The sequence below is a fragment of the Lepidochelys olivacea genome (genome assembly GCF_965140295.1).
Source record: "Lepidochelys olivacea isolate rLepOli2 genome assembly, chromosome: 1".
In the NCBI taxonomy this organism is placed as follows: Eukaryota; Metazoa; Chordata; order Testudines; family Cheloniidae; genus Lepidochelys; species Lepidochelys olivacea.
In genome coordinates, this window is record NC_140411.1 from 329,669,079 (window position 1) to 329,684,901 (window position 15,823).

General features: G+C 51.8%; 1 protein-coding gene across 4 annotated transcripts in view; it reads left to right on the top strand.

The window, feature by feature from the left end:
* Positions 1–4,920: 4,920 nt before the first annotated feature.
* Positions 4,921–15,823, top strand: part of FBXL13 (F-box and leucine rich repeat protein 13) — a 197,825-nt gene continuing 186,922 nt past the window's right edge. For all 4 annotated transcript variants that reach the window (XM_084630203.1, XM_084630205.1, XM_084630204.1 and 1 more), the window contains exon 1: positions 4,921–5,139. In XM_084630203.1, coding sequence (XP_084486329.1) covers positions 5,065–5,139 — 75 coding nt within the window. In that variant the 5' untranslated portion in view covers positions 4,921–5,064. The remainder of the gene's footprint in view (positions 5,140–15,823) is intronic.

Consider the following 15,823-nt stretch of genomic DNA (forward strand, 5'->3'; position numbering starts at 1 on the left):
CAGCAGGCAAGAGAGGGCACATCCATTGCATTAGAAAGGTAAGACTACTGATATTAAAATATGAGTTGTGTGCTTTTATTTGTGGAACAAAAAAAAAGTGAATTATTATTAAGTTTTTTTTTAGATAGCGCTTTTATCCAAAGTGCTTTACCAGAGTTAGCTAATGGTACAAAGAACATTTGGAAAGATCATTAAGTGGTCCACCGAGACCCTCAGCAATTTGCAAGTGGTCCATGAACAAAAAAGTTTGAGAACCACTGATCTAGTCAGTTGCAAAATAGGAGTTTAGATCCTGTTTCTGTTCTTGGGGTGTTTGTTTTTTTATGGTGTTTGCACTGAAAAAACTGCAACTTTAACAAATGGTGATCATAGCTTTTGAACCAAAAAATCACAACTTTTTTACAGCAATAGTAATTAATTAATAAGTAAAGATAAGCTGAAGTCAGAGGCAAAGCAAGGATGTGGGTAGCAGTTACACATACACCTGATGCAATTTTATGAGTATTTCTATTAAAATTCTGTCCATAGCTTTTCAAAAAATGGTTAGACATGTCTGCTTTCAGAAAACTTAAAACCATCAGCTCCTACATCTGTAATGGCAGTGCAGAAGTAAGGGTGGCAATACCGCGATCCCCATTGCAACTTCCTTTTGGGTCAGGATCTCTAATTTGAGAAATGCTGGTTTCCCCCTGTGAAATCTGTATAGTATAGGGTAAATGCACACAAAAGACCAGATTTCCCCACAGGGGAGACCAGATTTCCTGGTCCATGATGCCTTTTTCATGGCCGTGAATTTGGGAGGGCCCAAGCAATGTGGTATGGATGAGGAATTCAGTGTTGCTTAGAAATGATCTGTATGGATGAGAGCTGTATGGAGGCTCATGGGTAAGGCTGCGAATCATTCACGGAGGTCACAGAAGTCACAGCTTCCATGACTTTCCATGACCTCAGTGAATTTTGCAGTGCTGGTGCAGCTGACCCCAGGACCACCCCAGCAGCTGGTCCCTGGGGCTGCCCTGGAGCAGCAGTCCGGGACCAGTGGCAGTGGTGGCGGGCCCTGCCCAGACCGGCAATGGCAGGGCCCTGAGCCTTCCCCGCCCGGACTGGCGGCGGTGGCAGTGGGGCCCTGGACCATCCAGACCAGCGGCGGTGGTTGGGGGGTGCCCTGGCTGCCCCCCCTCCCAGACAAGCAGCAGGGCCACGGGCTGCTCCCCAACCCAGATCAGTAGTGGAGGGGCCCTGGGCTGTGCCTACGCAGACCAGCAGCAGTGGTGGTGGTGGGGCCCTGGGCTGTCCCCAACCTGGACGAGTGGGGGACCTGGCTGCCCCTCCACTCCCGGAGCAGCAGTGGGGCCATGGGCTGTCCTGTGCCCAGACCGGCAGCGGCAGGGCGGCCCTGGGCTGCCCCCTACCCAGACCAGCAGTGGCAGGACCGTGGGCCGTCGCCCCACACAGCAGCGGCAGGGGGGGCCCGAGCTGCTCCTCTCTCCAGCAGCAGGGGTCCCTGGGTCGCCTCCAGCTGCAGCAGGGCCCCGGTCTGCACCCCTCCAGCAGAAGCATTGCCCCACGCTGCCCGTCCCCCCATCAGCAGCAGTCTTCAGTCTTTACCTCCCAGCAGGTAAGATTTAGTCACAGGTATTTTTAGTAAAAGTCATGGACAGGTCACAGGGCCGTGACTTTTTGTTAATTGCCCATGACCTGTCCATGACTTTTACTAAAAATACCTGTGACTAAAAGATAGCCTTACTCATGGGGGAACAGATGGAGGAATAATGGGGCTCAACTGGGGGCTAGTGATGAACGTATGGATAGGCTTGTTGAGGAAGTATAAATGGTGCCTGTGTGGTGAGGTAGGGGGCTCAGTATAGGTGCAAGACTGGGTGTATGAATGGTGTTTGGGAGGGTCTGGGTGGGGAGCTTAGTGTGGTGTGGGGCTGGGGGTATAGATGGGAGTAGGTATGGACGTGTGAGTGGTGGGTGTGGTGTAGTGCAAGGCTGGGTGTATGAATGGAGTTGAAATAGGGGCAATTTGAGAGGCTGGTATGGACAGGGGGCATGAAATAATTTAGAATGGCTATAAATTCAGGGCTTGGTGTGAGAGGAGGTCAGGTGCTATGAATGGAGTTGGGATGGGGGTTGAATGAGTGGGGGCTTGGTGTGGAGCAGCCTGGGGCAGGGGGGATGAATGGAGTTGAGGGGGGAATGAGTTGGCTTTGGAGCTGGGCAGTGAATATAGAGCTAGGATGGAGGAGTGGGGGCTCGGAGCTGCAGGTATGAATGGAATTGGGATGGAGGAGTGGGGGAATGAATGGAGTTGGGCTGGGGATGAATGGGGTTTGGGGTAGGGCAGGGGATATAGAGTTGGATGGGTGAGGGGGGGCTCGGAGCAGCGGGTATGAATGGAATTGGGATGGGAATGAGTTGGGTTTGGGACAGGGCATATAGAGTTGGGGTCGGTGAGTGGGGGCTTTGAGCAGTGGGTATGAATGGAATTGGAATGGGGTGGGGTAATGAATGGAGTTGAGATGGGAATGAGCTGGGTTTGGGGCAGGGGATATAGACTTTGGATGGGTGAGTGGGGGCTCAGAGCAGCGTGGGGGAATGAATGGAGTTGGGATGGGGATGAATGGGGTTTGAGATAGGGCAGGAGATATAGAGTGGGATGGGTGAGGGGGGCTCGGAGCAGCGGGTATGAATGGAATTGGGATGGGGGTTGGAGGGATGAATGGAGCTGGGCTGGGGATGAATGGGGTTTGGGGTAGGGCAGGGGATATAGAGTGGGATGGGTGAGGGGGGCTCGGAGCAGCGGGTATGAATGGAATTGGGATGGGGGTTGGAGGGATGAATGGAGCTGGGCTGGGGATGAATGGGGTTTGGGGTAGGGCAGGGGATATAGAGTGGGATGGGTGAGGGGGGCTCGGAGCAGCGGGTATGAATGGAATTGGGATGGGGGTTGGAGGGATGAATGGAGTTGGGCTGGGGATGAATGGGGTTTGGGGTAGGGCAGGGGATATAGAGTGGGATGGGTGAGGGGGGCTCGGAGCAGCGGGTATGAATGGAATTGGGATGGGGGTTGGAGGGATGAATGGAGCTGGGCTGGGGATGAATGGGGTTTGGGGTAGGGCAGGGGATATAGAGTGGGATGGGTGAGGGGGGCTCGGAGCAGCGGGTATGAATGGAATTGGGATGGGGGTTGGAGGGATGAATGGAGCTGGGCTGGGGATGAATGGGGTTTGGGGTAGGGCAGGGGATATAGAGTGGGATGGGTGAGGGGGGCTCGGAGCAGCGGGTATGAATGGAATTGGGATGGGGGTTGGAGGGATGAATGGAGCTGGGCTGGGGATGAATGGGGTTTGGGGTAGGGCAGGGGATATAGAGTGGGATGGGTGAGGGGGGCTCGGAGCAGCGGGTATGAATGGAATTGGGATGGGGGTTGGAGGGATGAATGGAGCTGGGCTGGGGATGAATGGGGTTTGAGGTAGGGCAGGGGATATAGAGTGGGATGGGTGAGGGGGGCTCGGAGCAGCGCGTATGAATGGAATTGGGATGGGAGTTGGAGGGATGAATGGAGCTGGGCTAGGGATGAATGGGGTTTGGGGTAGGGCAGGGGATATAGAGTGGGATGGGTGAGGGGGGCTCGGAGCAGCGGGTATGAATGGAATTGGGATGGGGGTTGGAGGGATGAATGGAGCTGGGCTGGGGATGAATGGGGTTTGGGGTAGGGCAGGGGATATAGAGTGGGATGGGTGAGGGGGGCTCGGAGCAGCGCGTATGAATGGAATTGGGATGGGGGTTGGAGGGATGAATGGAGCTGGGCTGGGGATGAATGGGGTTTGGGGTAGGGCAGGGGATATAGAGTGGGATGGGTGAGGGGGGCTCGGAGCAGCGCGTATGAATGGAATTGGGATGGGGGTTGGAGGGATGAATGGAGCTGGGCTGGGGATGAATGGGGTTTGGGGTAGGGCAGGGGATATAGAGTGGGATGGGTGAGGGGGGCTCGGAGCAGCGCGTATGAATGGAATTGGGATGGGGGTTGGAGGGATGAATGGAGCTGGGCTGGGGATGAATGGGGTTTGGGGTAGGGCAGGGGATATAGAGTGGGATGGGTGAGGGGGGCTCGGAGCAGCGGGTATGAATGGAATTGGGATGGGGGTTGGAGGGATGAATGGAGCTGGGCTGGGGATGAATGGGGTTTGGGGTAGGGCAGGGGATATAGAGTGGGATGGGTGAGGGGGGCTCGGAGCAGCGCGTATGAATGGAATTGGGATGGGGGTTGGAGGGATGAATGGAGCTGGGCTGGGGATGAATGGGGTTTGGGGTAGGGCAGGGGATATAGAGTGGGATGGGTGAGGGGGGCTCGGAGCAGCGGGTATGAATGGAATTGGGATGGGGGTTGGAGGGATGAATGGAGCTGGGCTGGGGATGAATGGGGTTTGGGGTAGGGCAGGGGATATAGAGTGGGATGGGTGAGGGGGGCTCGGAGCAGCGGGTATGAATGGAATTGGGATGGGGGTTGGAGGGATGAATGGAGCTGGGCTGGGGATGAATGGGGTTTGGGGTAGGGCAGGGGATATAGAGTGGGATGGGTGAGGGGGGCTCGGAGCAGCGCGTATGAATGGAATTGGGATGGGGGTTGGAGGGATGAATGGAGCTGGGCTGGGGATGAATGGGGTTTGGGGTAGGGCAGGGGATATAGAGTGGGATGGGTGAGGGGGGCTCGGAGCAGCGCGTATGAATGGAATTGGGATGGGCGAATGGGACGCTGGGCAGGGCGGTACAAAGTTGGGATGGGCTGAGTGGGACTTGTGGTGGGGGTCGTGGGGTGTAGAGTCGGGATGGGGGTGACCGGGGCGCGGGTACAGAGTCGGGATGGGGTGAGTGGGGGGCGGGACGGGACACTCCCCTCCCCGTGGGACCCCGCCGTACTCTGAGCTGAGGCGCCCAATGAGGGCGGGCGGTGCGTGGCTGGATCTGTGGCAGCGGGTTGCTAGGCGACCGGGAGCGCCGCTGCCTTGGCCGTAGGAGGCCGCGAACTGCGAGGCCCCGGCGGGGCCCGGCTCGACCATGGCCTCGCTGCGCAGCGCGGACCCTGCGCTCCGGGCGTACTTCAAGCGCCACAGGCTCCTCGATGTCTACGAGGTAAAGGGGCCGCGCTGCGCAGATGGCGGCGCGGCTGGGCGCGGAGCTAGGGGTTCCAGCTCCCGGCTGAGTTGGGGAGGGCGGAGCTGCCCCTCCATTGCCTTCCGGCCCCGCCCTGCCGACGGGCGCTGGGGTTTGCAGCAGTGTTGGCTGAATGTGACGGGGGGCCGAGGCCCGCGGGGGGCCGGGCCCAGGGCAGCGCTGATGCCGGCACCCGCGTGGGGCTGAGCCCGCGTTGGCGCCGGCTGGGCCTGCAGCAGCGCCCAGAGTCTGTCACAGGGCGGGACCGACACCCTGGCGCCGCCTGCCGGAGTTTGCCGCTTGCAGGGTGACACGGGAGAGGATGAAGTCGCCGGCCCTGGAGCGGTAACGTCCCGCCACGAACGCAGGCCGGAGCGGGGCTGGCCCACTTCAGCTCACCCAGGCTACCGTTCTGGGCCCTCTGAAATCATTGGGATGGGAACTTGGCTGTTCACCAGCGGGGCCCGGGGCTCACCCATTGACTTCAGTGGGACTTGAGGGTGCTTACCTGTAATTACATCCACCTTAGGGGTTGTCCCATTATAACTACTCTGGTTGAAAAACGTACCCCAGGAATTGGCAGACTTGGCCCGCCAGGGTAAGCCCCCCTGGCGGGCAGGGCTGGTTTGTTTACCTGCTGCGTCCACAGGTCCGGCCAGTCGCAGCTCCCACTGGCCATGGTTCGCCGCTCCAGGCCAATGGGGGCTGTGGGAAGCAGCGTGGGCTGAGGGACGTGCTGGACGCCGCTTCCCGCAGCCCCCATTGGCCTGGAGTGGTGAACCGCGGCCAGTGGGAGCCGTGATTGACCGAACCTGCAGAGACGGCAAGTAAACAGCCTGGGGCTGCGGGCTTCCTCTGGCGAGCCACGTGCCAAAGGTTGCAGATCCCTGACATATCCTGAACAGCAATTCTTATACCACTCCAAAATCTGTGTGGACTGGGCCTTGCATTTGACTAACTTGTTTTTCTGTCCAAAACTGGAGGGTATTTGTGACCTCTTGTTGTGCTGTGTCTGCGTTCATGGAAAGCCATAAGCATTTCTGCCCCTTCCACTAAAGCAGGGGTTCTCAATCTTTTTCCCTCCGCCAACATGTTATAAAAATCCCACAGCCCACCACTGCCACAACTGTTTTTCTGCATATAAAATCCAGGGTCGGCCAGCATTAGGGGATAGCAAGCAGGGCAATTGCCTGAGGCCCCATGCCAGAGGTTCAGGGCCCTGGACCACAGGCGCCAACTTCTGTTGGCGCCGGTGTGTGCTTGACCCCCCCTTCTGCCCCCCGGCTCTGCCCCATTTCCAACCCCTTCCCCAAAGTCCCCACCCCAACTCTGCCTCCTCCCTGCCCTTATTCTGACTCCTTCCCCAAATCCCCGCTCTGGCCCCACCTCTTCCCCGCCTCCTCCCCTGAGTGCGCCACGTTCCCGCTCCTCCCCCCTCCCTCCCGGAGCTTGCTACAGCTGTTTGGCGGCAGCAAGCGCTGGGAGGTAGGCGGAGGAGCAGGGACGCGGCGTGCTCGGGAGGAGGCCGAGGAGGAGGTAAGGTGGGGCGGGGCGGGGAGCTTAGCTCCCAGTGGGTGCAGGGCACCCACTAATTTTTCCCTGTGGGTGCTCCAGCCCTGGAGCACTCACAGAGTCACGCCTATGCCCCGGGCTTCATCCCCGCATTTTCTGCCCTGGGCCCCAGTGAGTCTACCACTGACCCTTCTCAGCGGACCCCATGAAACCTGCTCATGGCCCCCAGGGGGCCCCAAACCCCTGGTTGAGAACCACTGCACTAAAGTAGCAAATTTCAAACAGTTTGTGAATTTTAATACTTCAAAGAAAAAGAATAATTGAATTACATTATCTGTATTTAGACCAAACCCAATGGTGTCCAACTTTACCTAGTTGTAGACTTCATTGGCACCATCCCTAATTTGCATAAAATGGAGAAGATTGCAGGCTCCTACATCTGTAATATAGAAATGCAGTTGTTAAAGACTTCAGGTGTAAGAGTATAGCATGCTGGGCAGCCTGGTGCTTATCTCAAGTTGGGGCAATGCATGCCGTGTCCTGTAATATTTGTATGGCACATACATAGTTATATCAAAGATGAAGGTGGCCATTGACCATGTTAGAATTTGGTGGGTCATCTGTTGGACATCCCAACAGTAAACAGGGACTTGAGGTCTTTTATTAAACTGGTGAGATAAGAACATAAGAATGGCCATACTGGGTCAGACCAAAGGTCCATCTAGCCCAGTGTACTGTCTTCCAACAGTGGCCAATGCCAGGTACCCCAGTGAGAATGAACAGAACAGGTAATCATCAAGTGATCCAAGCGCTGTTGATCATTCCCAGCTTCTGGCAAACAGAGGCTAGGGACACCATCCCTAGTGTTAGTGAATGAAATTGCATATAATAGTGCTAAGAATTGCAGGGGAGAGAAAACTTATCTGAAGTCTTGAATGTTGTAAGGATAGTCAAATGAATATATAATTTTAGCTTTAGAATTGTTACCTGATTTTCTCCTACCCTTTTTATTTTGGTTAGTTTTTTCCCTATGAAAATCATTTGAAACTATGCAGAAGCCATATTTCAATTTCCTTAATAGAAACAAAATAATGACACCATGTATGATAAAAGTGAGAGACACTTTTTCTGGGTATTCATAATCTACTTCAAACCAAACTTGTAGTCAGGATTGCCATGGAAACTTTAGTAAAGAGGTTTTGAGCAATCAGAGTAACTGTAGAGCAGCTACTCCCTTAGCCCGCTAACTCTGGCATCACCATCATCATGTTCCTATTACACCTCTGGCATTTAGGGCAGTGATGAAGCTCCTCCACTCTTGTCTGTTTCTGGCACGTCCGTCAATGGTTCCCCAGCTGTGCCCCAGGTTTTTCAGCTCGGCTACCACAGCTCTTCGCCATTTTGTTTTCAGGCGTCCTCATTTTCGCTTGCCTTCAGGTGTCCATCTTATTGCTACTCTGGTGATGGAATCAGTTTCCATCCGAAGCACATGACCAATCCATCTCCAACGCCTCCTGGTAATGATGGTGCTCAGATCCCCTTGGCTGCACTGTGTCAATAGATCTTGGTTTGAGATTGTTCTGGGCCAAAAGGTACAGAGGATTTTTCTGAGGCAGGTTGTATGAAGTGACCTAATATAACTGCTATATTTGATGATACCCTTGGTTTCTTAAACACACACATTTTAGGGTACAATTGGTTCACATTTTCAAGCTTTTCTCTGTAGCCCTAAGGGCTAGAAACATGCATTAGAATCTCGGCTTTCGTTATTTAAAATGATCTCTTGATTCCAGCAGCTGGGGCTTGAAGTAGAACATCAACTATCACAAGACTACAATTTTGAGAATAGGCATCACTAACATGGTCCCCAGATGGCACGTATTAATTCTAGAACGCTCATGATGTTTGGGACTATTACTGAATTCAAATCTCATTAGAACTGTGTCAAATGATGCCATTGGGTGGAATGATGGAGACATGCAACTGTTAACATTGCTTTTGAACTACCTGATATCTGAAGGACAGACTGAAGTTCCGGAACCCTGAGATCTATTACCCTATTCAAGAAGGGTGAACAAAAGACTTGTCCGGCTAGACAAGCACACAGTTGGTATCCTATTGGCCAGAACCTGCTAGCAGAGAGAGATTTTCAAAGGCTAAAATGGAAATTAGGCCCTCTAATTCCCATGGAAAGTAAATGGGAGTTAGGCACTAGTAAGGTGACCAGATGTCTGGATTTTATAGGGACAGTCCCAATTTTTGGGTCTTTTTCTTATATAGGCTCCCATTACCCCCCGCCCCTGTCCTTTTTTCACATTTGCTGTCTGGTCACCCTAGGCACTAGTTTTTTGTGCCTTAGAAATTTCCCTCAGCATTAGCAAAACCCTCACTAGTTATTTCTCTGTCTGTAGTACTAGTCTTCCCAATGATCTGGAAGACAGTTAGAGCTGAAGAGTTTTCAAGCAAACTACCTGGTCATAAGTACAAAATCTTTTTTTTTTTTTTTATCAGTTCAGGTGGTGACCTGGCTGATTAATAATATCATTCTATTTAACAAATGTAAATGAGTGAATAAGTGTGTGTATGCAATTTTTGAACAATTACTGAACACACAGAAACGGAGCCTAGAGAAGTGGTTCCTCTGTTCCTACACAAACATCTTTAAAGATGAATGAGTGTTATACTGTTTCAAGATGTTAAAAACAAATGTTGTAATCCTAAAAAAGCACAAATTAATTGTTACTTAAGATTAGGTAATTGTAAAGGGTCTATTATTAATTGTATTGGTAATATGTGTTGTCTGAGTATATTTTGGGTGAAGGAAAGTATCGTCCACCACACTATAACTGAAGTTTAAAAAAGAGGCCTTGGTTAACTGATGTTGGAATTGTAGTCTAAATTTAATGGCTTGAATCTGGGGGCTTGTCTACACTACGGGCAGAGCCAGCTCTAGGCACCAGCAAAACAAGCAGGTGCTTGGGGTGGCACGTTTCTAGGGGTGGCATTCTGGTGCCGGCCATGCCGCCCCTAGAAATGTGCCCCCGCCGCCCCAGCTTGCCTCCACTCCGCCTCCGCCTGCTCCCCTGAGCGCGCCACCGCTGCTCCGATTCTCTCCCCTCCCTCCCAGGCTTGCCACGTGCAAAACAGCTGTTCTTTCCTGGCTTTTTCCCTATGTACAAAACGTAGGTTTAGATGGTATTAATAAAGACCTTTAATTTGTGGAACTAAGTTAAACAACAGATGGGCACCTTTCTAGGTTATTGAATAGATAGAGTTTATATAAGAATTAGCCTGATTATTTGACATTGTCTTGATTTTAATTTGATAATTTGATTTCTTTTGGATTGTTTTGTTGTTAGCTAGGTAATGTTATGTGAAGTGAGAGGTAGCTGTTTTATGATGTGTAACTGTGCTTTCATTTGAGTTGTTGAAAGTTAGGGATAACTTTCCTAATTTATAAATGTAACCCTTCTGCCCGTCAGAGTTGGCAGCAACAAGGGCCGGGTTCAATATCTAGGGGTTCCATTCCAATAACACAATGCAAACCGGCTCGAGCCCCCACCCAGTGACCTGGGACAAATATATACCACCCCCGCTGGGCGCCTCCAAGAGGCAATACTTCCCCTCTCGCAAGCACATAGTCTGAGTGTAGCAAAAGTCTTTTAATAACAGAGAGAAACAATGTGGCATTATGTTGGGGAAACACCACCAACAGGATTCATAACACAACCCATGAGCAAAAAAAACCCACCCCAGGCAAATTGGGGCATGCCCTTTTCCCTTTGGTTCTTGAGACCAGCAACCCCAAATCACCCAAAGTCCCAAAAGTCCAATGCCCCAAAAGTCTCTGTCCCTGGTCAGGGCAGCCCCAGAGTTCGAAAGTTTATCTGCGGAGCTTTACCTCCCAACCTGGGTGGAAATGGGACAGGGGTAAGAGGCACCTTACGTGATCTGAAGCTGACTGCCCCATAGCTCCATAGCGGCGCTCCGCTCCGCCAGCCGCCCCACAAACTCCTTCGCTCTGCCAGCCGCCCCACGAACTCCTTCACTCAGCTCCACGGCCCACAAGCAGCTCCTGCCATCCACACACTGCGCCGCGTCGAACTGCTTCACCAGCCGTCCCGCAAACTGCTCCACAATATATCTTCAGGCTCCCCCACTACTTAACACAACACTCAGTGATTTCAGCTCTTAGGTGAATTCAGCTTATAATAGGGGAGCCCCAGTGCTGGTGCACTGTCAGCCCAAAGTGAGCTCAGCAGCCTATAACTAGACTTCTAATGAAATCAAAATTAGCTCTGTTATTCCACAGTGGAGAGAGGAGGAAGTGCAATCAGCATGTAAGGCCCTCACCAAGGGGCCCATGCCACCAAGTATTAATACTTGTCCCCAGCCTCTCTCCATTCACACAGTTTTGGAACCCATGACCCTTGCCTAGCGAGTGCTACTTAGTTGATGGTGAATCCCTCCATCATAACAAAAGGCCACGTGCAGTTCCAAGCACAGTTCCCATAATCAGGGTAATAACAATTTATTCTTCCTGCCCCAATAACAGAGACACTGGGGATCCCACAGCAGCCAAAGTGACCATTTGGGCAGCTATGGTCTCATTCTAGGCGTGGTGGGTGTGCCTATGCAAATGAGATCGGCCCCTGAAGTTCTTTTCCACAACTTGCCACACCTCACCACCAGATGTCAGGGTGGAGCTCATCCTGACACTGCTTACATCCTCCCCCCAGCCGAGACTTTGTCGTCCCGACAAATCACACTCCCTTTATACCAACTCATTGGTTTCCTCCAAAGGGCCTCAGGAAGCCCACTTTAGCTTCCACAAGCCTGTGTGCTAAATGTATTGGCTCCTCACTAGTCACCCCAGGTGCATCATAAGTTAACCGTTTCACTGGTCTTATCACCCTGTCTCGTCTATTGAGAATCTCTGTTGCCGAGGTAGGGGGAACATCCTCTTGAGTGACGGATGGAGAGGCTTCCCTGGAGGGTCCCTCGGCTACTGGCGTAGGCCCCTGCACTCCTAGTTCTAACGCTGGAGGGTCCAAGGTGCCCAGGACATCCTCTACCTGTCTGTCCCCATTGTGCAATAACCTGTGTGTGTCATCACAGGGGGGTCTCATCAGCAGCACCGGGGTATCAGAAAGGGGCCTAAATAGTTCCGCCATTGGGTTTAGGGCGGAAGAGGGAAAACTCTCATTTGGTTCAGCTGATCGAGACTGAAATCTTGTCTCCATCCCAGGATACACCAGGGTTGTGTCTTCCTCCTCAGACTCACTCTCAGATGTGCAGAATAGGGGTAAGTTAGCTGCAGGGGGCCCACTGTCTGTGTTGGATGGCGGCTTTGGTCTAGCACCTCTGTTCTGCCCAGCGGCCCTGCCGTGGCCCATCTCACAAGGGGTGCTTACCAATTCCCCCACAGGGAGCAAAAGGTTTCTATGTACCGTCTTTATTTGCCCTGGACCGTCTTCAGGTTTGATCTTGTAGACCGGCAGATCTCCCAGCTTTTCCATCACCAGGTAAGGTATTGCCTTCCATCTGTCAGCTATCTTGTGTTTGCCAGCAATACCCAAATTTCGCAGCAGGACTCTGTCCCCCGGCTGAAGCTCCTGCGAACGCACTCTAGCATCATATCGATGTTTGTTGCGGTCTGCGTTCTTCCGAGCCGCAGCGGTAGCTAAGCGATAAGCATCCTGCAGCTTTTCTCTTAGTCGGGATACATATTGCTGATGAGTTTCATAGCTATCTCCATCCTCTGATACTCCAAAGCACAAGTCTATGGGTAATCTTGGTTCTCGCCCAAACATCAAGAGATATGGGGTGACTCCTGTAGCATCGTTCTTTGTGGCATTGTAGGCATGCACCAGAAATGCGACATGCTGGCTCCAGGTTGCCTTCTGCTCTGGTCGCAAAGTTCCCAACATATCTAATAGGGTTCGATTGAACCTCTCGGGCTGAGGATCACCTTGGGGGTGATAAGGCGTTGTCCTAGACTTTTTAATTCCTGCTATCTTCAGCACCTCCTTCAGAAGGTGACTCTCAAAATCCCGCCCCTGATCAGAGTGTATCCGAGCCGGGAATCCATAGACTGAGAAATATTTGTCCCACAATACTCGAGCAACGGTGGTGGCCCTCTGATCACGTGTGGGATATGCTTGTGCATACCGTGTAAAATGGTCAGTCACTACTAGAATGTTTCCAACATTCCTCTTGTCTACCTCTACAGACAAGAAATCAATGCATACCAACTCCAAAGGTTTGTTGCTGGTGATGTTCTTGAGATATGCAGCCCTCGTGGGCAGAGTTTTCCTTTGAACACATCGAGCGCAAGTCTCACATTTCCTGCGAACATCTTCAGTCATTCGGGGCCAATAGAACCTACTACGAATAAGTTCCAGGGTCCTCTCCATCCCTAAATGCCCAAAGTCATCATGCAGGGCCCTCATGGCCAGGGCTCTGTACTTTTTTGGCAGTACTAGTTGTGCTCGTTGTTTTTGTAAAGCGTCAGTGGTCATTCGGTGTAGCACTCCCTGAATCAGTTTTAGTTTGGTCCATTCTCTCAATAGTAGTTTACCCTCCGGGTTAGGTGGGACAACCACAGCTGGGCTTCGCCCCTCCCTTTTGGCAAGTAGTGTATCACGAATGTCAATATCTTGCCGCTGGGCTTCTTGCCAGTCAGCCGCATTGAGCATGGGCAAAGGAGATTGGTCTAATGCAATATAGTTCACCGAAGCAGAAGGCATGCATTCAGGGGGCAGGCCCAAAGCTTCTGCAACACATCCCTGAAAGCCCTCACGGGCCTCTGGCTCTCGGCGACTCACATTGCAAATAGCTCTCACTCCATCTGTGGGTATCACAGCAACTTCTGGAGCCTGCAGACGCCTGGACAATGCATCTGCATCTACATTGCTTCTCCCTGATCGGTACTGAATGCTGAACTCATAGCTAGCCAAGGCGGCCACCCATCTCTGCCCTGTAGCATCCAGCTTAGCACTTGTTAACACATAAGTCAGTGGATTGTTGTCTGTCCACACCTGGAACTGAGCACCATACAGGTAGTCTCAAAATTTCTCAGTGATGGCCCATTTCAAGGCCAAAAATTCCAGCTTGTGGGTGGGATAGCGAGTTTTACTATCAGACAATCCTCGGCTGGCAAAGGCTACAGGTTTACATTTGCCTTCCACTTCCTGATACAGGACTGCTCCCAGACCCTCCAAACTGGCATCAGTATGCAGGATAAATGGTTTGCTTGGGTCAGCAAAAACTAGGACTGGAGCATGAGTTAGGCAAGTAATGATTTCTCGAAAAGCCCTTTCACATCTCTCATCCCACCGTGGCCCAAATGGTGCAAAGGGGCCATTGTGTCTCTGCACAGGAGGCTTTGGGGACCTCCCCTTATTCTTGGACTTAGATTTGTTCTTGCTGGACTGATGTCCCCTGGTAAGATCATTCAGAGGCTTTACAATCGTAGCATAGTTTTTCACAAATCTGCGGTAGTAGCCACTAAATCCAAGGAAGGTCTTGAGTTCTCTGTAGTTACTTGGACGTGGCCATGTAGTGAGTGCTTCTATTTTATCAGGATCAGTACTCACACCTTCTTGGGACACAATGTGACCCACATACTTCACTGAGGTTCTGCAGAACTGGCATTTGTCAATTGAAAGCTTCAGACCATAATCCTCCAACCTATCAAGCACTTTAAGAAGTCTTTCTTCATGCTCCTCTAAGGTTCTTCCAAACACAATCAGGTCATCCAAATAAACTAACACTTGCAGTAAATTCATGTCTCCCACAACTTTCTCCATAAGACGTTGAAAGGTGGCAGGTGCTCCAGAAATCCCTTGGGGCATGCGTTCGAACTGATAAAACCCTAATGGGCAGATGAAGGCTGTCTTCTCCTTATCTTCTTCTCCCAGAGGGATCTGGTAGTATCCACTTCGAAGATCCAACACAGAGAACCACTGGCTTCCCAGCAAACAGTCTAAGGCGTCTTGCACTCGAGGCATAGTGTACTGGTCGACCACAGTACGGCTGTTTAGGGTGCGGTAGTCAATACACATCCGGATTTTCCCATTCTTTTTGCGGACTACCACAATGGGTGAGGCGTATGGGCTGCGGGACTCTGTAATGATGCCATTCGCAGCCAGCTCCTGAAGATGATGTCGCACATCTTCCATCTCAGAGAGAGCAATCTTCCTAGATCTCTCCCTGAAAGGTCGAGAGTCATGTAGTCTGATATTGTGCTCTACTCCTTTTGCACATCCCACATCCCACTCATGCAGTGAGAACACCTTGGATCTTTCACAAAGTTTCTTCCTCAGGCGATCTTTCCAGTCCTCGGACACTGGTGAATCTCCAAAGTCAAACTTTGCTGGGTCTATTGTCGGAACTTGAGTTTCACACTGGGGTTTTACAATCGACTCAGGCTCAAAGAGGTCTGCTATCTTTTGTCCTTGCTTCACAAAAATATCACGACTCGTTTCATTAGCAATCAGTATAGTCACCCTTTCCTGGGCTTCAGCAGGTAGGGTTATGACTCCACTGGGGACCAGCACTCCTTCAGGGAGCTCTCCTCCCATCGGCTGCTCTATCATTGCTAACGTCCCTTTACTGCCTTTCAGACAGGTACTCATGACAAGCACTTCTTGCTCCGTCCTTGCAGGCACTACTAAGGGGGTTGTGCCCGCGTACTTCAGTGCCCCAAGCGGTAGCTCAGATGTGTCCCTTTTAGCGCTCTCAATTTTCCTATAGGCTTCAGCACAAAGCGTATGGATCATCAGGGTATTCAGGTACTGGTCCCTAGCCCACCTTCTGCAGTAATCCGCGAGTACCTTGAAGAGACTGGAGTTGGTCCCTATCAGCACAGACACATCAGAAGTCCCTTTAGGGTCAGGGCATATTAAGGCAGCTGTGTCTACCTCTTCTCTTACCCCAGCAACCTCCTCTGGGAATTCCAGGTGCACTATGACATACCCTTGGTAGGGGTATTCATCCATGCTGAGGCCGCACAGGCCAAGGCCAGTCAGTGGCTGTATAGGCAGGTGCCTAAGCATCTGTTGGTAGAATGACTGAAATATAATAGTCACTTGAGATCCAGTGTCAAGCACTGCTTTACACTCCACCCCTTCGATCCTCACCATGACCT